Source organism: Bos indicus x Bos taurus, chromosome 9 (genome assembly GCF_003369695.1).
Source record: "Bos indicus x Bos taurus breed Angus x Brahman F1 hybrid chromosome 9, Bos_hybrid_MaternalHap_v2.0, whole genome shotgun sequence".
NCBI lineage: Eukaryota > Metazoa > Chordata > Mammalia > Artiodactyla > Bovidae > Bos > Bos indicus x Bos taurus.
The window spans coordinates 82031640-82055007 of record NC_040084.1 but is presented as its reverse complement, the minus strand read 5'-3'; the positions used below and the strand labels follow the sequence as shown (position 1 = coordinate 82055007).

At 37.8% G+C, this 23368-nt stretch overlaps 1 protein-coding gene across 1 annotated transcript in view; it reads right to left on the bottom strand.

Moving 5' to 3' along the window:
- The window catches only part of UTRN (utrophin), a 557360-nt gene that overhangs the window by 163425 nt on the left and 370567 nt on the right, over positions 1 to 23368 (bottom strand). Inside the window, 1 exon segment of the mRNA XM_027551766.1 lies at positions 5412 to 5584. Coding sequence (XP_027407567.1) covers positions 5412 to 5584 — 173 coding nt within the window.

Genomic DNA, 23368 nt, shown 5'->3' with positions numbered 1-23368 from the left:
GCCAAAGACAAAACTGGTGTTTAAATCTAGGTGGTCTAGCTCCAAAGTATTAACGCATCCTGTACTTCTCTCTGAGGTGTGCTTCCTATATGAGGGCCCATTACTAAGAATAATGAACCATTTTATCTTTTTTTAATTGAGATATAATTGACATATATTAGTGTCAGATGTACAACATAATGATTCAATATTTTTATTGATTGCATGCCATAGTCATGATAAAATACTATATTTCCTGTTTTGTACATTATATCCTTGAAACTTATCTATTTTATACCTTAATTCTCTTTACTATCTTTACTATCTTAATTCTCTTTATCCACACTTCCCTCTGATAATCACCAGTTTGTTCTCAGTAGTGAGTCTGTTTCCATTTTGTTATATCTTTTAATTTTTTAGATTCCATATGTAAGTGAAAACATACAGTATTTGTCAGTATATGTCTTTGTCTTATTTAAATAAGCATAATACCCTTCAGGTTATATGTTTTATATATATATATATATATATATATACACACATACATACATATATATATATGGTGGTGGTGGTTTAGTTGCTAAGTCATGTCCCACTCTTGCAACCTCATGGACTATAGCTTGCCAGGCTCCTCTGTCCATGGCATTCTCCAGGCAAGCATACTGGAGTAGGTTGCCATTTCCTTCTCCAGGGGATCTTCCCAACCCAGGGATCAAACCTGGGTTTCTTGCACGGCAGGCAGATTCTTTACCGACTGAGCTTTGAGGGAAGATATATATATAGATAGATATAGATATATATGTCAGCTCATATACACGTATATTCCATAATATGTGTGTGTATAGTGACTCAGCAGTAAAGAATCCACCTGCAATGCAGGAGACACAGGAGACATAGGTTCAATCTCTGGGTTGGGAAGATCCCCTCGAAGAGGGCATGATAACTCCCTCCAATATTCTTGCCTGGAGAATCCCCATGGACAGAGGAGCCTGGTGGGCTACAGTCCATAGGGTTGCAAAGAGTTGGGCATGATTGAAGTGACTTAGTGTGCACACGCATGCACACACACACACAGTGGAATATTACTCATCCCTAAAAAAGAATGAAATTTTACAACTTGTGACAACACAGATGGACCTTCCCAGATGGCGCTACTGGTCAATCTGCCTGACAATGCAGGAGAAGCAAGAGATGTGGGTTTGATCCTGGGAAGATCCCCTAGAGTAGGAAATGATACAACACCCCATGCTAGTATTCTTGCCTGGAAAATTACATAGATAAAGGAGCCTGATGGGCTACAGTCCTTCAGCTACTCTTTACTGGGCTGCAAAGAGTCAGAAACAACTGAGAGACTGAGCACACACACACATACACAATTAGATGAATATTTATAAAAAAATTATTTTGTTATGTGTATGAACTGAAGTCACTCAGTCGTGTCCAACTCTTTGCGACCCCATGGACTATAGCCCACCAGGCTTCTCAGTCCATGGGATTTTCCAGGTATGAATACTGCATGAATACTGGAGTGGGTTGCCACTTCCTTCTCCAGGGGATCTTCCCGACCCAGGGATTGAACCCAGGTCTCCTGCATTGCAGGCAGACGCTTTACCGTCTGAGATACCACGGAAGCCCATACATACAATCTTTTTTATGCATTTAACAGTTGATGAACATGTAGGCTGTTTCCTATATCATGGCTATTGTAAAAAATGCTCCTATGAACAATGGAGTGCATATATCTTTTTGAACTGGTGTTTTCACTTTCTTTGGCTCTATAGCTAAAGCGACTATAATCAAAATAGTATGGCACTGTCACAAGAACAGAAACATATATCAATGGAACAGAATAGCCAGAAATAAGCCCATGCACAGAAGGTCAATCTACAACAAAAGAGGCAAGACTATACAGTGGGGAAAAGATAGTCTCTTCAATAAGTAGTGTTGGGAAAACTGGACACTACCCAGGAAAAATTAAACTAGACCTCTTTCTCATACTGTATCTAAAAATAAACTCAAAATGGATTAAAGATTTACAGGTAAGACCTGAAACCATAAAACTTCTAGAAGAAAATATCTGTGCAGTATACTCTGTGTTGGTCTTATTTTTTTCGGGTGATTTGTCTCTTTAGGCAAAGGCAACAAAAGCAAAATTGAATGACTGGGATCTCATCAAACTAAAAAGTTTTGACACAGAGAAGGAATCCATCAACAAAATGGGAGAAGATATTTGCTAATATGTCCCATAAAGGGTTAATATCCAAAATAGATAAAGAACTCATATAATTCAGTATAAAAACAGTCCAATTTTAAAATGGGCAGAGAAGCTGAATAGGCATTTTTTTCCAAAGAAGACATACAGAAGTCCAACAGGCACATGAAATACATCCCACATCACTAATCATCAGGAAAATGCAAACGAAAATCACAATGAGATATCACTTCACACCTGTCAGAATGGCCATAGTCAAAAACAAATAAATAACAAGTGCTGCTGAGGACATGGAGAAGAAGGAATCCTTATCCACTGCTGGTGGGAATGTAAATAGGTACAGCCACTATGGGAACAGTATATCAATACTTAAAAAAATTAAAAATAGAACTACCATAGGATCCAGCAATTTCACTCTTGTATTTATCTGACAAGGTCTCTTAGCAGCTCTCCTTGTCTTTAGAACTTTGCTTACCTAATAATGCATCCTCCATAGCTGTGTGGGAGGGATCTTTCCAAAGCTTATTTTTCAAATTTTATAACCAGTGGAATGGAGCACACTACACACAGGTGTTCCAAGATTCTGTCTTACCTCTCCCTTCACCCTTTTCTCTAATCACAATCTTTCCTCTCTACATCATCAGCAGATTCTATTCTCACTCCAGATTGAACTTCTTAACTGTTATTTCCAGCCTCCTGTTTAGATGTCTTTTTCTAGTCTTCAACCAGTCCATCTGGGGAAAGCTATACATCTTTCAAGGCTGAGCTTAACCATCACCTCTTTTTTGAAGCCTTTGATAATCATCTGAAACGGAAGTAACCACCTCCTCCTTTGGACTCCCCTTATCCTGAATAGAACTGTGAAACCTCTATGAGTAGGGGCCATAACTTAATTATGATTAGCAATGCCTCAAACTTAGAAGTAAGTTCTCATTAAAAGCTTGAATCTCCAGAGATGGGTAATGAGGCTGAAAATTATTTTAATTCATTATCACATTAATAACACATTTTACTGGAATGTATGATTTGTCTTGATGCAGAAGTCCACTGACAAAAGCTTATTCTCCAATCTTCTAAAAATAACATCACTTATTAGATAATATTCCAATGATAATTTATGAATTCTTCCTTTCCAGGTTAGAAAAAAAAAATGTGATTTGACAGGCTTAGTCAATAAAGGCCATGAAGAGTCAAAAGAAGGTTTTTTGTCTTCACTGAATTCTCCTTTCTGAAGAACTCATCCTCCAAACTCTCAAAATTTCAGCACCACATGCACAATCTTGACCAGGGCCATCCCTGTGCCTTTCAGCTTGTTAGACGTGTTGGTTGTTCTAGAACCTCAGTGGACATTTTTCACTGTGTTTAACACTTTAAATCTTTTTATTTATTTATATTTATGCAGAACAGAAAAGGGAAAACCAATGGGATCTGGCTAGTTGAAAATTCAATTTTTAGCAAGCATACATATATTCTCTCAGTGTATATCACTCCCTAATTTTCTTCTCTTACTGGAAAAGAGCAGTGGATGGGTAAAGTCCAACAGAATCTTTACACAGAGGCTTACACAATCATGCTACATTACCTCCTCTTTAAGTGTAAAAAGAAGTACAAATTTCCCGTCATGAGTCTTGAAGAATAAAAAACCTTTCGGGAAAGATAATTTTAATTTAAAAAAATTTCATTCATGATAGATAGCCACTGAAAGATTTCTGCTCTATACGAAGTAGTCTATGAAATGTAGAAACCAGTTGAAGCAGATTCCCTGAGCCCCTTTATGTAAGAAAAAATAAAACCAGATGCTACAAAATTTAATATAGATTAAGGAACTATCAGATTACCACATTCAATCTTCACAGTAATCATGTGGGCTAAATATTTATATTTTGATATTTAAATGAGAAAACCAAGGCTCAGAGAGACTTAGTGACTTGCCCAAGATCAGTAAGTAAAGAGTAAAGTCAATTTCAAGATCATTTGGCTGAAGGTTGTACATTTTTCAAGACATCATACTGTTTCTGAACTTTAAAATTTAAGAAACCAACCCAGGTGCAAGACCCAGGTCTTTATACCAACATTCATCTTTTGTACCTTTGCTTAGTAACATATTCTCAGTCACTTTCTGCTAAACTCATATCTAGTTAGGTATTATCCACCATTCAGTAAACATAATTCTTAAATGTTCTTAACTCCCAATAATATTAATAGTTGTCACAAAGGTCATTTTTCAAGGTCCTTTCTTAGTCAACATTCTAGTTGTCAAATTCATCCTTTTTTAATTTTGAAAGTGAAAGTGAAAGTCACTCAGTCTTGTTGGACTCTGTGCGACCCCATGGACTATACAGTCCAAGGAATTCTCCAGGCCAGAATACTGGAGTGGGTAGCCTTTCCCTTCTCCAGCGGATCTTCCCAACCTAGGGATCAAACCCAGATCTCCCCTTTCTCCAAATGGAGACATGTCATCAGTTTCCATTTTAGTATCCATAAGTGACATGTAATTTCTAAAAGTACACCTTCAAATTGGACATACAAATAGCACAATGAAGCAAAACACATTCATTGCCAAAAGTCAAAAAGATCTAGATTCAAATCCTGATATGAAACTGCTGCTACTGCTAAGTCACTTCAGTTGTGTCCAACTCTCTGCAACCCCAAAGACGGCAGCCCACCAGGCTCCCCCGTCCCTGGGATTCTCCAGGCAAGAACACTGGAGTGGGTTGCCATTTCCTTCTCCAATGCATGAAAGTGAAAAGTGAAAGTGAAATCGCTCAGTCATGTCCGACTCTCAGCGACCCCACGGACTGCAGCCCACCAGGCTCCTCCATCCATGGGATTTTCCAGGCAAGAGTACTGGAGGGGGCTGCCATTGGTATGAAACTAGTTAGCTCAAAAACTTTTCAAGTACTTTATATTCAGTAAGCCTCAGATACTTCATGTAAGAAAAGACTTTACTATGCACTTTACAATGATTTTTTTTGAATACTACATCAAACAATATTTGTAAAGATTCTAACACAGTATTTGTTCAAGGTAAACTGTCAACAATTAGCAGGTACTGGTAACATCATTAGCATTATTAAGTTTAAAATGTGATATGCAAATTTGTAAATAGGAACAGCTGACAAAGGCATTGGACACTGGTAAGGCCTCTTGTTCTCTTCCTGATATGCAAAAATCATGAAAATCCTGCCCCCCTGTTACTTTGGACACTGACATCACTGACCTGATGCTGGCAGATTTTGCTTTTAAGTCATTCCATCTTTGGTTCATATCATCCAATCGATGCTGAAGCATAGTTGCCTCTTCAGAATTTCCCAAAGCTTTTACCATCTTCTGCCTGTTTCCATCAATGCTTTTAAATATGTCATTGTGGGCATCAATTTCCGCCTGGATGTCCTGAACAGAAAAAGGCAAAGAGGTAATACAAATATTAGATGTTAGTGTCAACACTACTTGGGATTGCTGTACAGAGCTGTATTCTTTTATATTCTACAGATGAGCTTTTTAAAAGCAAAATAGCTAATTTTACCTTATATGATAACAAATTGACATGTTTTCACAATTTCTACATTGAAAATAATAGTCTTTAAATCTTTAAGGCACTGATTACCCCATTCTTAAAAATACAATGTATTAAAATCTACATTTCAAGTACCAACTAGTTAGATGTTCAAATTCAATGAGAAATTTTTGAAATTTTGTGCAATTGTGATGGCCAAATCACTCAACTTTACCTAATACCCAAACAAATTCTTTCTCCCCTTTCCACACAGACAAAACTTCCCTCAAAATATGAAGTTTTACAGAAGTCACTACGATATCACATAATTTAAAATTTTTTGTTACATTTAGACAAACTTACTAATAGTTCATCCTTCCAATCCAATAAAATTCATTCCTAAATTTAAAAAAGCATTTCACAAAAATGTTTATCCTGTTAAGAAATAAAAAACAATGACAAAAATAGTATTTCTCCTATTCAAAAGGAAAATATTTGGTTCACTTTTATAAAGTAAATTTGAGTATAGTTTAAGTAAAATAAGAATTATTATAAATTAATAATAAAAATTGGTTCAGACTTTGAGAAAGCATTTTGGTAATTTGTATTAAAAGTCTAAAAGCTGTTCAAATTACCTATCCTAAGAAGATTTATGTATAAACACATTAATCACATTGATTGTTTTTAAAGTAAAAACCATCATAATACATTAATGCTGACATACTATTGGGTTTTAAAATGGAGGATATTGTGATGTCAATTTAATTTTTAAGGTAGGTGTTTAAATTAGCATATGTATTTGTAAATCATTGAACACACATACTTTAGAAAATCGTAAGAAATAAATCAGAAGAGTGTAATCTCTGTTTAAGAGGATTAAAGGTGATTTTAGCTTTCTTCTTTACATTTCTCTGAGTTTCCAAGTTTCTATAAAAAACAGGATTTCTTTCTGTAATTAAATAAATATAACAAATTTAAACTTTAAAATACATCCAGTCTTATGAAGTTTTTAGTATTCCCCCATTACAAAGTTGTCAACACAATTTTTGTATTAATTTGGCAATTACCTTTCCTTCATGAAATAAATGGGACATGTGGCTAACTCTAGTGTGATAGTCATTACCATACAACAACCAAGCATGAACTTACAAATGGAAAGCAGACAGCAGAGGGGCCCTGAATTTGTGGGGTAAGTCTCCAAGGCATTAATTAGTAATGAATATTAAGGCAATGTACTGCAGAAATAAAAATTATATTTCTGGTAATGAACGAGAATTAGTAAAAGGAAGGTATACTCTTAAACACTATCAGATCAGATCAGATCAGTCGCTCAGTCATGTCCGACTCTTTTGTTATATTTCTCATCTTCAATTTCCCTTATAAACCTAATTCTTAAGTTTCTCCAATTCTAAATGAGCATCGTAAAGAATTAAACAGAATTTTTTCCAATACTCAGAAAGCTGTTACTAGTTTAGGGCTCACTCCTGATAAGCAATTCAGGTATTCCATTATGAATCAAGGCTTAGAGGACTTCCCTTCTGTCCAGGGGTTAGGACTCAGCACTTTCACTACAGAAAGCCTAGGGTCAATCCCTGCTCAGGGAACTAAGATCCCACAAGGCACGAGGCACAGCCAAAAAAAAAAAAAAAAAAAAACAAGAGGGGGAAACATTTCCTCCGACCCCCCCAAAAAGAACCAAAGCTTAGTGGCCAGCATCAAAGTAATTGTTTTTCAAGCACCTACAGACCTAGGACACATGGAAAAGCCATTTGTGCCTCATTATTCCAATCAGCATGGTGAAAAGATAACACTTACATGAGGTTAAGGGATAGAACTGTTGTATTATAACTTCTGAGAAGATTTGAGATGTCTAGCATGATATTTGGTCAACACCGAAATCAGATTGATTATATTCTTTGCAGCCAAAGATGGAGAAGCTCTATACAGTCAGCAAAAACAAGACCAGGAGCTGACTGTGGCTCAGACCATGAACTCCTTATTGCCAAATTCAGACTTAAATTGAAGAAAGTAGGGAAAACCACTAGACCATTCAGGTATGACCTAAATCAAATCCCTTATGAATATACAGTGGAAGTGAGAAATAGATTTAAGGGCCTAGATCTGATAGATAGAGTGCCTGATGAACTATGGAATGAGGTTCGTGACATTGTACAGGAGACAGGTTCAAGACCATTCCCCATGGAAAAGAAATGCAAAAAAGCAAAATGGCTGTCTGGGGAGGCCTTACAAATAGCTGTGAAAAGAAGAGAAGCGAAAAGCAAAGGAGAAAAGGAAAGATATAAACATCTGAATGCAGAGTTCCAAAGAATAGCAAGAAGAGATAAGAAAGCCTTCTTTAGCGATCAATGCAAAGAAATAGAGGAAAACAACAGAATGGGAAAGACTAGAGATCTCTTCAAGAAAATCAGAGATACCGAAGGAACATTTCATGCAAAGATGGGCTCGATAAAGGACAGAAATGGTATGGACCTAACAGAAGCAGAAGATTGGCAAGAATACACAGAAGAACTGTACAAAAAAGATCTTCACGACACAGATAATCACGATGGTGTGATCACTCATGTAGAACCAGACATCCTGGAATGTGAAGTCAAGTGGGCCTCAGAAAGCATCACTACGAACAAAGTTAGTGGAGGTGATAGAATTCCAGTTGAGCTATTCCAAATCCTGAAAGATGATGATGTGAAAGTGCTGCACTCAATATGCCAGCAAATGTGGAAAACTCAGCAGTGGCCACAGGACTGGAAAAGGTCAGTTTTCATTCCAATCCCAAAGAAAGGCAATGCCAAAGAATGCTCAAACTACCACACAATTGCACTCATCTCACATGCTAGTAAAGTAATGCTCAAAATTCTCCAAGCCAGGCTTCAGCAATATGTGAACCGTGAACTTCCTGATGTTCAAGCTGGTTTTAGAAAAGGCAGAGGAACCAGAGATCAAATTGCCAACATCCACTGGATCATGGAAAAAGCAAGAGAGTTCCAGAAAAACCTATTTCTGCTTTATTGACTATGCCAAAGCCTTTGACTGTGTGGATCACAATAAACTGTGGAAAATTCTGAAAGAGATGGGCATACCAGACCACCTGATCTGCCTCTTGAGAAATTTGTATGCAGGTCAGGAAGCAACAGTTAGAACTGGACATGGAACAACAGACTGGTTCCAAATAGGAAAAGGAGTACGTCAAGGCTGTATATTGTCACCCTGCTTATTTAACTTCTATGCAGAGTACATCATGAGAAATGGTGGACTGCAAGAAACACAAGCTGGAATCAAGATTGCCGGGAGAAATATCAGTAACCTCAGATATGCAGATGATACCACCCTTATGGCAGAAAGTGAAGAGGAACTCAAAAGCCTCTTGATGAAAGTGAAAGTGGAGAGTGAAAAAGTTGGCTTAAAGCTCAACATTCAGAAAACGAAGATCATGGAATCCGGTCCCATCACTTCATGGGAAATAGATGGGGAAACAGTGGAAACAGTGGCTGACTTTATTTTTCTGGGCTCCAAAATCACTGCAGATGGTGACTGTAGCCATGAAATTAAAAGTCGCTTACTCCTTGGAAGGAAAGTTATGACCAACCTAGATAGCATATTCAAAAGCAGAGACATTACTTTGCCAACAAAGGTTCAGCTAGTCAAGGCTATGGTTTTTCCTGTGGTCATGTATGCATGTGAGAGTTGGACTGTGAAGAAGGCTGAGTGCCAAAGAATTGATGCTTTTGAATTGTGGTTTTGGAGAAGACTCTTGAGAGTCCCTTGGACTGCAAGGAGATCCAACCAGTCCATTCTGAAGGAGATCAGCCCTGGGATTTCTTTGGAAGGAATGATGCTAAAGCTGAAACTCCAGTACTTTGGCCACCTCATGCGAAGAGTTGACTCATTGGAAAAGACTCTGATGCTGGGAGGGATTGGGGGCAAGAGGAGAAGGGGACGACAGAGGATGAGATGACAGGATGGCATCGCTGACTCGATGGACGTGAGTCTGAGTGAACTCCAGGAGTTGGTGATGGACAGGGAGGCCTGGCGTGCTGCGATTCATGGGGTCGCAAAGAGTCGGACACGACTGAGTGACTGATCTGATCTGATCTGAGCATGACATTAATGGAGTCATATTTGAGAGGTGGAAGAGGTGAACACAAAGTCTGATGGATAGCTTCTGCAAAATTTATGCTCCAAATTTGCAAATCCATTGGTCTCTGGGTTATCTAATGACAAAGCCAAACCAGGTCTCCCTGCAAAGTGTAATCTGAGTACACCCAGAATTAGCATTAACAAAAAAAAAACATTAACTAAACAAAAACTCTAGGACTGTTGACTCTTTTCCACTTTACTAGCACCTCCATCCCAGACAGTACAGAACAGACAGTGATGGGGAAGCAGTGGGACACAGCCAGATACTGATTCAAGGTTTTCAGGTTGAGCAACATTATGCATGCAAATGGCAATCTGGTTATAATCTTAGCTTGGGATGTTTCAAATAGAACTTCTCAGTAAAAAAGAGAAGGAAAAGTAAAGTTTTGCTGGAAAATCTTTCACGACATCTCCTGAACAACACAGTGCTATCATTTAGAAGAGAACTGTTCTGTTTTTGTGTCCTTAAGTGCATTTGAAGACATCCAAAGAGATACACTGAAAGCCAAGTTTTAAAACTTAGGCTGTAAATATGTACGATAGCCATTTTTCTCAAGAAGCTCGGTGACAGAGTAAATAAGGTCTGCGTTGCCAAGGAGAAACTGGCCTCAAATTTCCTGTGCAGGTTCCTAAATATCATTATCAGTGGACCACACCAAAAATCACAAGGCAATTTCAAAACACAGCTTCCTGACTCAGCCTATTTGCTTCTTTTCATATTCAAGAGACATAGAAAGGCATAGACATAAGATTCATAAGCAGTTGTGTAAGTTTCACAAGAGCATTCCACAACATGAGGAAATTTGGATACCAACAGCGTGAAGCAAATTTGGCTCTTCACATCAGATCAAGTGATGGGTTTTCCAATCTGGCCACAATTACAAATGGAGTAAAACAGAACTATGTCACTGGCCCAGTCAATGATTATAAGTATTTCTATAAAGTTGTGATTAACGGCACCAGCAGTGATCATATACTCATGTTGGAATGTAAGTTTCAATATGTGGAAAACCCTTCCACACATGAGCCTCATCAAAAGTAAGGAAGAAAATCAACAACCAGAAAATGATCAAAGAAGAAGAAACCAACATACATAATTTTTTTAATTTAACAGTCGGTGGCATATTTATTTGGTCAAATGTATTAAGAGTTATTAAAAACAGACAATCATCTTAATATTCCTTCTGTATCCTACACAGTTTCTGTCAAACACAAAAACAGATGTAGATAGATAGATATAGGTATAAATAGACTGTTGTAAAATGCATAAATGAATGTTTGTTCATCTGATAGACTAGCATATTAACCACTGTAATGCCAAAAAAATCAGACAAATAATTAGAAGCAAATGTAGCAATCATTTTGCTTAATCTCTTCATTTCAAAAATGTGACATGGAGAATCTAAAATTACTTACAAGCTTGCATTGCCAAGCCTTGCCTCAACTTCTCACTGGAAATTTAGAATTACACGCGGTTAATGAATCATGCTCCTTCATAGATCCCTGTGTAATGATGCACTGGTTTTTAAAATCAAGATGCCAGCATGGGAGGCTGTCAGATCACGACCTTGATGTAACATCAAATGCTAAAATAAATTAAAGTTCTACAAAAGAGTGTTGAGTCTCACTGCATAGCCGGCTGGCTTGCCCTACTAATGTTCACCTCTGTCACCTGAAACTCTCTGACCATTAAAGAAACATTAAAGCATGAAATGCTTATTGATAATTAGTTATGGGAATGTAATCCCTCTAGAAGCACAAAGCAATGCTCCTCCAAGCATTTAACATAAGCCAGTCATATGCACAGAGGGGCCTTAGCAACATATTCAAGCAGTTAAACTAAGATTTGAAAACAGAATACTTCAGGAATTCATGTGAAAGGCTTGCAACACACCTTCAAATAACGTAAGCATCATGCAGAAGGTTACAGAAAGCAAAGGGTTAGAATAAAGAGATTACATATTACTCTGTAAGTGAAATAGTGGCACAGTAGTAAAGAATCCTCCTGTCAGTGCAAGAAATGCTGGTTTGATCTCTGGGTTGGGAAGATCCCCTGGAGAAGGAAATGGCAACCCACTCCAGTATTCTTGCCTGCAAAATTCAATGGGCAGAGGAGCCTGGTGGGCTACAATCCATGGGGTCGCAAAGAGTTAAACACAACTAAGTGACTGAACACACACACACACACACACACACTCTAAGTAAAATACCATCAAAAGCCTAAGATGCACACTTACAGAAGAACTTTGCAGAAAACAGTTACAAGAGTTCACAAAGGTTCACTGGATGAACAATTACTCTTTTTATACAAAACACCCATTACCCAGGTCAAAATAAACTATGCAATAAAGAAAAAGCATTTATTTATTTTCTTACTCAATAGTTGATATTTTAATACCAGCTTTACCCTAACTGAACATTTCTCTAATGATATAACCCCTAGAGATATTATATGCAAACACTTTGTACTGTAAATCACATACATTTTATTTCTTTGTAAGGATCAAATAGCAGCTGTAGTTATGTAAGAAAAAATGTTTCCTTAGACTACATTAAACAGAACTGTTTTAGCTCCCTGATAAGAAAAAGAAATTCAGAACGGTACTACTAGAAAGTCTTCAACAACTAATTTGGTGTTAGGATAGATTCATCCCCTTTGTTGACATAATTTTGGTTTATTCTTGCATGGCATATTTACCTAACCCTACATGGCCATTGCAATGTTTTCTCTTAAGGAGTTCTGACCCCTTTCCTGAAGGCAAAGGAGTGAGGTTAGCAAAAACTTCCCAACTATATCCCAAGGCTCAGGCTAAATCAACAAAGTTAAGCATTAGGGAAAAAGAAATCTACTCTTCCTTTCAAAAGTAAGACCAGAAATCAGAGACGATTTAGGATGGATTGTCGAGAGCCCAGTAGGATCACTACCAAAATTTCAGGTTTTGAAAATGAGGGATCATGAATATCTTTAAAATTAGGCAGGTGTTACCTAAAAAATACACAACCAAACAATATCCTCAAAGGTCATTAATGGGCTATGTAAATATGCTTTGAGACAGTTTGTGAGACTTCTGGAATGGTGAGCAACTGCAGTTAGTCAATTAATTATTACAATTAATTTGTTGATGTCAACAAAGCATTCAATTAATTATTTATAAATTATATTTTCTTTCAATAGCTAATCTCATAAGTTTCAACCACTCTATTGATAATTATGGAAACACATATTGACATACAAAAGAAAGTGGTATCCTCTGGTATACAGGAGCATTTTAAAAGTAAGAAATCAATGCCAGTAATGTTCTTTTCCCATTATCTGTGATTATAAATACATGTAGACAATTGAGTAGGAAAAAAGTTAAATTACCAAGTGGAACAAATTTACAATTAACTGCACTTGCAAGACAATTTGAAGAAGCCAACTTGAAATGATAGAGAATCAATAAACAAACTACATTTTAAATTCCAAAAGAGCAAACACCACTATCAAGAAAGATATCTTTCATAACAAAAAAAAAAGGTGTTCAAAATCCTTGACTCTATAGCAACTGTTACTAAAGCATAGTGACATCCGAGTGAGTTAAACCATAGTGGCTGTCCTTCTGAGGTGTGCTTTATATAAGCAGCTTGATCTGCACAGGGACATGAGCTTAAGAACAGCTATTAACCAATGTTTTCATGTAATCGAACTATTGTCCTACCATAATTCTCAAAACTGAATTGTATAAATAAAATCGAACAAGTTTGAAAACTCAAAGCTTTTTGTATTTTAAATATTTTAAACTACAGTCCTGGGGCACCCTACTTTTCAACTCCTAATCTGTGAAAAGCAGTGCTATTGCCCAGAAAGCTCTCCATTTCTTCCCCAACACAACCCCCACCATACACATATCAGCACACAACCTCAGTTCCTTCCTTAATTTTAAAGTCATCTTAAGTCCCAGCTTAAATGTCATTTCTCCAGAGGAAACTTCACTGCACTCAGATTAGATTATGTCTACCTCTTATACTTACTTACAGCTTCCTCCTTTTGCTCAATGACAGACTTACCTAATACACACTTGTTTAAGGTCTATTTTCTCCTACTAGGTTACCAGCTCAAAGAAGGAAGGTCCTCCCTGTTATCCACCCCATCTTTGAACTCATCCCAGTATCTGGTATATAGGGTGCATTTCTCAAATATTTACTAAATTTATATTAAAGAAAGAGTAGATCTTGAAATTGGATACTGTGTCTTTCTAGGATAATTTTTTTGGAATTAGATACTACAAATTGAGCAGCAAAGTATAGCTTCAAATTATATTTTTAAATATTGGTCATCCTAAAGGATATCAAAATCATAAAGGAAATTTAGCATTGAGTGGTTTCTCTCTGTCTTGTCACTATAAGAAACATCTTTTCACCAAGAGGGTGGACTTACAAACACACACACACACACACACCATTAGAGAACTACTATTATCATTAATCATTGAGTAGCAGAAATGCATAAATAAAAGGCAACAGTCACATAAAACGTCACTAAGCTAAAACTGTCCACTATTCTATCCTCTGTGACTACTATATAAATAAGTGGAACACACAGAACATAGCGTACGTGGCTCAAGTATGACAATATTAACAGCCACTAAGTCCTTCACGTACTTTCTTTATGAAGTAATTTCAAGGAGAAAATTTATTCATTAAAATCAAAGCAGCAATAAAACAACTCACAGGCTGGACTTCAGAAATGTGCTTTAGTGGATCAGCTTACTGTGTCAAGTCAACTCTGAGTGTGAACTCTTTGTTTACACCCTGATACAAATGCTCACCCCTCATCACCTGGTTGAGTGATTAGGACCTGCTTGCTGACTGGTACTTCTTGCCATAAGGTCATCCTCCCCTGATGAGAAGTTTCTGTTTCGATCTCCTCTTTAAGACTACTCTGGAGAACATGTGGTTCCCTTCAGTTGGAGTTTCCTGATCCCTGGTGAGCTGTCACCATGAGGAAACACTACAGAACACTTCCTGCCACCTGGGTCCCCAGGAACTCTGAGTACCAGGTACAATCTGCCCATCCTGCTTATGGTGGAAAACCACAATTCTGGCATCACACATTTGGGACTAGCTAACCAAACTGTAGATCCTAACTATATGCCAAACATCTATGTATGAACAGATACCCAATGTAAGTCACAAACCACTAGATTTCTCTAAAATTCAAAAACATAAATACCCCCTTTCATTTTACAAACTGCTGTCCTGAAGTTATGTTGAAGATCAAGTATCAACTGGAAATTTCAGTTATCTGACCAATCTGGAATTTTTCAGAAAACCGATGACTATGGCAAACTTGAACTCTAGCTTTCTAAAAGCCTGAAATGGCTTCAGGACACCAGCAAAATATTGTTTTGCTCTGAGAACCGAAGCATAAGCCTGAACTATTACAGTTAATAGTTGAAGCACAGGCAGGATGAAGCACAAGCTGGAATCCAGATTGCAGGGAAAATACCAATAACCTCAGATATGCAGATGACACCACCCTTATGGTAGAAAGCAAAGAAGAACTAAAGAGTCTTTTAATGAAAGTGAAAGAGAAAAGTGAAAAAGTTGGCTTAAAATTCAGCATGCAAAAAACTAAGATCATGGCATCCAGTCCCATACTTCATGGCAAATAGACGAGGAAACAACAGAAAACAGTGAAAGACTCTATTTTCTTGGACGCCAAAATCACTGCAGATGGTGACTGCAGCTCTTTGAAAGAAAAGCTATGACCAACCTAGACAGCATATTAAAAAGCAGAGACATTACTTTGCCAACAAAGGTCCTTCTAGTCAAAGTTATGGTTTTTCCAGTAGTCACATATGGATGTGAGAGTTGGACCATAAAGAAAGCTGAGCGCTGAAGAATTGATGCTTTTGAAGTATGGTGTTGGAGCAGACTCTTGAGAGTCCCTTGGACTGCAAGGGGATCAAACCAGTCAATCCTCAAGGAAATCAGTCCTGAATATTCACTGGAAGGACTGATGCTAAAGCTGAAGCTCCAACACCTTGGCCAGCTGATGCAAAAAACTGATTCACTGGAAAAGACCCTAATGCTGGGAAAGATTGAAGGCAGGAGGAGAAGGGGAGGACAAAGGACGAGATGGTCAGATGGTCCAACACCAACTCGATGGATATGAGTTTGAGCAAGCTCCGGGAGTTGTGATGGACAGGGAAGCCTGGGGTGCTGCAGTCCATGGGGTCACAAAGAGTCAGACACAACTGAGTGACTGAACTGAACTGATTACAGTTACTGATGAGAAGCGAAAAGTGTTAAATCACCAAGGTTAGTATTCTCTTTAGAAGCAGATCACTAAGCCTAAGGAAAAGATAAGACTAAGGAAACTAAGAATAAAGGGACTGTGGGAAGACTGTTGCTCAGTTTCCAAAGGTATCATGAACCTTTTGCTTTAGAGCAGTAAGCCTTAGCCTTTCCCTAGAAATAACATTTTTGCTTCCAGAGCTGGGGCGAATGTAGCTGTATTTGAGAGCTGTGAGGTAGTGGTACCTTTCCATAATATAGTTTTCCTGGCAAGGGATCAATGTAGCATAGGCTAAATATATGAGATAGCTTTTGTGAAAATACACAAAGGATTTTTTTTTAAAGAGACTTAAGTTGGAGAAAAATATACTCACGTATGACAACTTCCTAAAAATGAAATATGCTAAAGAGATTAACTTACAAAAATAAATATATATGGAGAACTTCAGATGATGAATGGCAACAAAATTGTTTATTTGATTTTGCTCTGTTTCAAAAAAAAAAAAAAATCCTAAATCAAGCCTTTGACAGGACTGAGTCAGTAGGCTTCTTTTACTGTCAATTTAACTACTAAAATAGAAACATGCAGGTACTAAAGTTTGGGAGTTAAAGAAGGAAACAAAGGAATATGCTCACAACTTGTAACTTCGTCAATCAAATGGCCAAAAGGCTGAAGCAGGTTACTAACCTCCGGGATCTGACCTAGGCTTTGGAGACTAATAACAGCAATTACAATACAAAAGTCCAGCTATTGCCCACAATTACTGCTTCTCAGGGGGTCTAAGTAATGAATTATTTATGAAACATATGCCCTATACCTTTTTAAGAAGAAACAGAAAAATCTATGCAAACCAAGCTAACAGACCTCTTTATGGTCATAAAGTTTGTCACCTGCTGTTACCAGCTGCCATAAAGAAAGTTTCTCTAATCTCCTCCACCCCTTCTAAATGGTGGGTGAGTTAACCAGGAACCATCCTTTATCCTCAGGAATGTAGGTGCTTAATAACATATTAAAGGGAGAGGTCAAAGTGAGTCCTGAGTTAACAACCCTTGTTAGGACAGTTGGGGTGCAAGGCGAGAAGCCAGGAGGAGGTATCATTTGACCAGGAGAAGTTGAATTCTTCCACCCTCTTTTCACTGCACTGTTTCTACCATCAGGAGGCAAGCAATGACTGCAACTGTTTTGGAAAAGCTTTCAAACTTTTCATAAAATGACGCGGTTTTATGCTCTTTTCCTCTGGCAATTGTGGGTTTGTAAGAAAAAGCTCATTATTCTTTCAGTGACTCAATATAGTCTTGCTTCTGTTTGTACATTCAATGAACCATAGGGTATTCGTGGTGAAAGCCCCTGAGTACATCTTTAACAACTGATAAGTAATTGATTTATGCACAGCAGATCCTCTGCCCCTTTTCTTTCCTTTAAACATGGGAAGTTGAAAGAAGATAGATGTTTGGTATCCAAAAGCTGAGGAAGGCAGGAACCCATGAGCAGCATGCTGGGGGTTTCTGTTTTGTTTAACTATAAATGTAAGGTAGCATTTGGCAGGCTAGACTCAATCCCAGAGTGTGCCAAGAACTTTCCTATGGAAAAAAAGAACTAAATGCAAAAATAAAGATCAAGCATGAAAGCTCCACGGTGCACACAAGCACTCCGCATTTAAGACAGACATTTAAGACAGACCAGCCGGAAAGAAAAAGGAAAAGTCTAGGATCAAATGGGCCATCATCCCTGGGAGGCATCCTCCCCCGACTCTCAGAACTGAAACTTCAGAAATGAGGCTAGAAAAGTCAGTGCTTGGCCACTGCAGGGAGAGAAACCTGAGGGGTATGGAAAATAGAACCCACGCCTGATGAAGTCAGACTCTGGCATGAAAACAGAGTGTTGTTACTGTTGTTTTTTTTTTTTTTTCCAAAATAACTTTCAATTAAATTACCAGCCGACCTGACTACAAAGGATCTCTTCTGATGTGAAATTCTAAAACTGACAGGCATCATGACAAGCCCTCCAGACCAAAGGAAAGAGTGCTAACTCAATCCTTAGTTGAAAAAAAAAAAAATAAGAGGATATCAAATCAAATGCCTTAGAAATTATATTAAATAATCAGAATTGATAGAATATCTGCCATCCAAATGCATAGTAGAAAGAAGACAAGGAAAGGAAGAAGAGAGAGGGAAAAAAAAGTACATTTGTGAAGTCTGCTTTCTGCATACCTTTTCAAATTTTGTCAGCAATTCCCGTAAGCTGAAGTTCAGACCAATCATTGTCCAGTAGCCCTTGAAGCCTACATCTTTCCGGCAAACTTCCTTCAGACAACAGCATTTAATTTCTAAAAACCGTATCTTTTCTGGCTATACTTTAAAATCCTTTGTAAAATCCTTTACAAGCTTTGCCCTTGAGCTATGGTCCATGAGCAGCAGCAGCTTGCGTTGGGACATTTTAGCCACTTCACTGAGGCTCCGGGACTTCATGGACTTCGGAGTTCATAAGGAAAAGACCTGTCGGTATGTTCTCTGCTAGCTGCGTTCCACGAGGCTGGCATGGTCTCCTTTTTCTCTGGGAAGCTTAGGAGTCCCTTCTGTTCACCTCACTAATGACCTGCAGCCCACAACTGTTCTCTCCTGGGCCCCAAACTTAGAGTTTGGTCTCAATTACGCACAGCAAAAAAAGAAGTTATATCCTGGAAACTTGCATGAGAGAAGGCCAAAAAAAGAAAGAAAGAAAAAAAAAAGAATAAAAATAAAGAGCCAAGCATTACCAACTTCCTCCATTCACACTGGTTTCAGGAAGAAAAAGGAAAAAAAAAAAAAAAAAATCCTGGGTAAGGAGCCAGTTTTCAAAAAGCATGACTTATGTGGAGTTCGAACAGCGAGGAGGGCACTCCTGTCTGAAGAAACACCCAAACCCGGGACAAGAGGCCACCGGCTTGCACGCTCACAGACACCGGCAGCCTGTGTTGCTATGGTAACCACCAAGCTAGTTTCAATCCATTTCCCTAAGTCAGGCTGTGCCTAAGGGATGCTGTGTCAGAGCAACAGAACTAAGTTATTTAAAAAGTGGTTCTATGCACCCAGAGAAAAGTGTAAGCAGCAGGTCTCATGGGCCCCCTTGCAGAGCATGCAACAGGGCAGGCAGCCTCATCAGCTTTGGCAGCTCCCTGGGCCAATCTGACAGGAGTGTGGTAATCCACTTCTCTTTCAAGCAGTTGTTTATTATTTTAATCAGCATCCTCCCTTCCACCACCCCTCACACACAGTTTGAAGTGAAGCTCACTCCCACTTCCTGGAAGTCTCCCCGCCCTGATCTGCAGTACCAGAACCTCTCAAATTGTCTCAGTCCTGAATAATCACAGGACCCATATTCCAGTTCAGAGCCCACCCATGAAAACATGAGGGACTGGAAGGGAGCACAGCACCATACAAATCATCAAACAAAATAAGTGTGATCAACTGCATTATTTCTAAATAAGGTTTTAACAGCAAAATGGATGGGAAAGTCTTTTTAAAAGGAAAGTATTTTTTTTTTTAATCTCATTGACTGTTTTTATGGAGGGAATCTACTTGTTTCTGAAATAAAACTTAAGTGAAATTACTCAAAATGTGAGCAATAACTAGTTATTTTTAAATGTGCCCTCTATATTGATGTTAAATTACTCCTGACACTGAGAGAAGCACTATCTTCTACAAAGTGTTAAAGAGTTTAAATGCTTTCAAGGAAAAAGTTGAATCCAAATGATATATTCTTTGCACTGCTATTAGGGACATCATTCCAAGGCAAAAATGTGATTTTGTTTTTGCATTACATAGCTATTTCGTATACCAACAAAAATATAACAGATATGATCATACAAAACATACTTCTTTAATTGTGTGCAGAATTTCATCATAAATATGTAATGCTCGTAAAAGTGACACTATCACAAATGGAATGAATTTAATCTTAATATAACTAAGCTTTTTTTTTTGCATCAGTACTTAGAGCAAAGGAAAAATAACCTTGAAATTAGAATATGTATCTCCTAAAAAGCTATTTGAATTACTTAAACATCAAAATTATTAGCACTCATTTAACCATATGGAGAAAGAGATTCCAAACACAAGGAAAAAATAAATGCTATAGGGGAACACTATACAATATAGTTACTATTTTTTGGATTTGCAAACAATTTTTCTTTCCAAGTCATTCCCAACTTATTCATATCAGTATTGAAGTAGCATGTGTTTTACATATGCAGATCTATACAAAATTTAACAGGCTTTAATAAATATTTTCATCATTTATTCATAAAAATCAACATGTCCCCAGAGGCAAGCTGGCTTTATGAGATCCCTAGTGGAATGTGTTTTCAAAGTGCCCATTTCAGATTTATACACAGACACTACAATTTCAAACACAAGCATAGTACACTGATTATCCAGAAATTTAGAAATAAAATTAGTCTGTGCAGTGTACATCCAGAAGGAAAAAGCACTGACATCGGCATGAAGACCAATCATCAAAAACGGGGTGAAGAAAGTTACATAGAAATTGACCAGGGCAACCTTGATCTGGGAGGGCTCGGAGGCACATGCTGAGATCTCTCAGCAGCAACAGATAAACTTTTTACATAAATACAAGACAAAAGGAACCACCAGCATGGACACCACCTCCAGCACCACCACCACAAAAAAACAAATAAATAAAGGGGAGAGAGAGGAAAAAAAAAAAAAAAGAACAATCTTTCTCAGCTGGGCAAACGTCCAACTACCACCCAGGGTGCTGGGTGACTGTGATCAGAGACGTGTGCAAACATGAACCGCCACCCCCAACTCCGTTCCATGCACATATCAGAAGAGTGAATTAAATACAAACTGTCTGTAACAGAGAGGAGGAACATGTCTTTCCCTAAAGTAGAACCTTCTGTTTAAAGGGGTTTTAAACCAAGACAAGAATGGTATGATACAAATAGAGCTCCGAGTATCCCGTATCCTTAGGCAAGGCTAATCTTTACGAGGGAAAAGAAGCAGCACCCTGTGGGTTAGGGTACCTTCCCTGAAGAAAAGAGCAGGGGGAACTTTATCAGCATGACTAAAGCTGGCACTTTAGTACTAGAAGAGATAAAGACAGAACAAACCAGTCAATCCTAAAGGAAATCAGTCCTGAATATTCATTGGAAAGACTGATGCTGAAGCTCTAATACTTTGGCCACCTGATGCGAAGAGCTGACTCACTGGAAAAGACCCTGATGCTGGGAAAGATTTGAAGGCAAAAGGAGAAGGGGGATGTAGAGGAAGAGATGGTTAGATAGCATCACTGATTCGATGGACATGAATTTCAGCAAACTCCAAACTCTGGGAGATGGTGAAGGGTGGGGAAGCCTGGTGTGCTGCAGTTCATGGGGTCTCAAAGAGTCAGACACAACTTAGTGACCGAACAACAACAAGGGAAGAGAAGAAGAATTCCCACACGGAATTCAAGAGTGGGGTGTCCAGAAGTCAGAGGCTCTACCAACCTCACCGCCCTGATGTTCCCTGCAAATGTTTAACACTCATTCTCAGAACTGACATCCTCTGCTTGGGCAGAAAAGGGAATACTTAAACAAAGCTCCCTACTCCCAGTTTCCATCCCTGGGTATGGAAGATCCCCTGGAGGAGGGTACAGCAACCCACTCAGAATTCTTGCCTGGAGAGGAGCCTGACAGGACAGAGCAGCCTGACAGGCTACAGTTCGTAGGATCACAAAGAGTGCGTCATGATGAAGCGACTTAATATGCGTGCAGGCACACACTCAAAATTATAAAATTCCAAAAAATAAGATAGTGATGAACCTAGCTATGATGATATCCTCTTTCGGAGAAAAATGGAGCCATTTAAAAGAAAAAAAAATTTTATTCTCACCTAATTTTAACAAGACTGTAACTATATCTTCACTAAAACACTGTAAAGTTACTAAAAGTGTTAGTTGTTAATTGAGGCAGAAGTGATATTAATAGTTTTATTTTTAAAGGGTTAAAGACAAATTATTTTATGTAATGTCCAAAGATATTCCATAAATTTCAAATAGCTATTTAGTATATTATTCAAAAGGACTGTGCCCTATGTAACTGAGTGACACATTAGAAGTAAAACCTATAAAATGTGAATAAGAATTGTTTTTATAACTGTGAGCACATTTTACTATGTGTTTGGCATCTATAAATAAGAATATTTTCTCAGTTTAAACTCTGTACACAAAATAACCTCTTGGTAATATTCCTTACATCTCCATAGTCCTTTCTGTTTTTAACCAAGCACCTCTTTGATAAATTATCTTCTGTAATCCTGTAATTATTAAAACAAACAAAGAAACAGGCCCCCAGTGAAAGCAATATATCCCCACAGAAACTGAGTAAACCGGATGGTGAAATCTGAAGCAACTGACATTTTGCGTCTAAACTAACGTGCAAAGAAATTGTGCACTCAATCTTCAAGTGGAATAAACATCATTCTACCAATCTGTTTGTAACAGATCAAAAAACACTGACTATTCTAAGATTCTCCAGTTAAATAAATCATGTCTCAAATGTAGACAACATAGTCCCATGAGAAGGTGAAGGTTACAGAACCAGAGAGAAGAACAGGAAAAGTCAATAATGGAATCAATAAAATCTAAACCTACATTACTTAATAAAAATGACATTCCACTGCCAAAATGAAGAGAGCTACATGTATATATGGCTTTGGCAAAAACGTTCAAAGGATAAGCTAATTTAAAAACTTTTTACACTTCAAAACAGTATTTTATTTAGTGTGTTAAAAGATGACTTAGTTTTTAGCAATTTCATCAAGGCAAGAAAACATTCCCTAGGGTTCAGTCAAATATAAGCAAAAAAAGAAGTCTAAATGCATTGCTGAAAAACAGTTTATGCCATACCCAAATAGTGGATCTTAAAGTACCCTTCCCACTAAACATAAACTTCACATTTATAAACACTGCAAAGACACAAGTATGTTTCCTATGCAAAACCTAACAGGTTTCTCTTTACATTGATCAAGATAACAAAAAGAAAAGAAAGCATTCTTGGGAGTTTCTAAAGCAAAGCATATGGAGGTCAATAGGTGATTACAAATAAATCGGTACATCATGGCTTTATTCAAAATGAAGAGCTTTGGGCGTGGGTAGAAAAATTTACTTATTACAAAGCCATTCAGACTTAAGATCCCGATTATAATGGCTTTGAAAGGACTATACACAATTGTCTTTTCTCATAACCTTTCTAACTTGGGGTTTA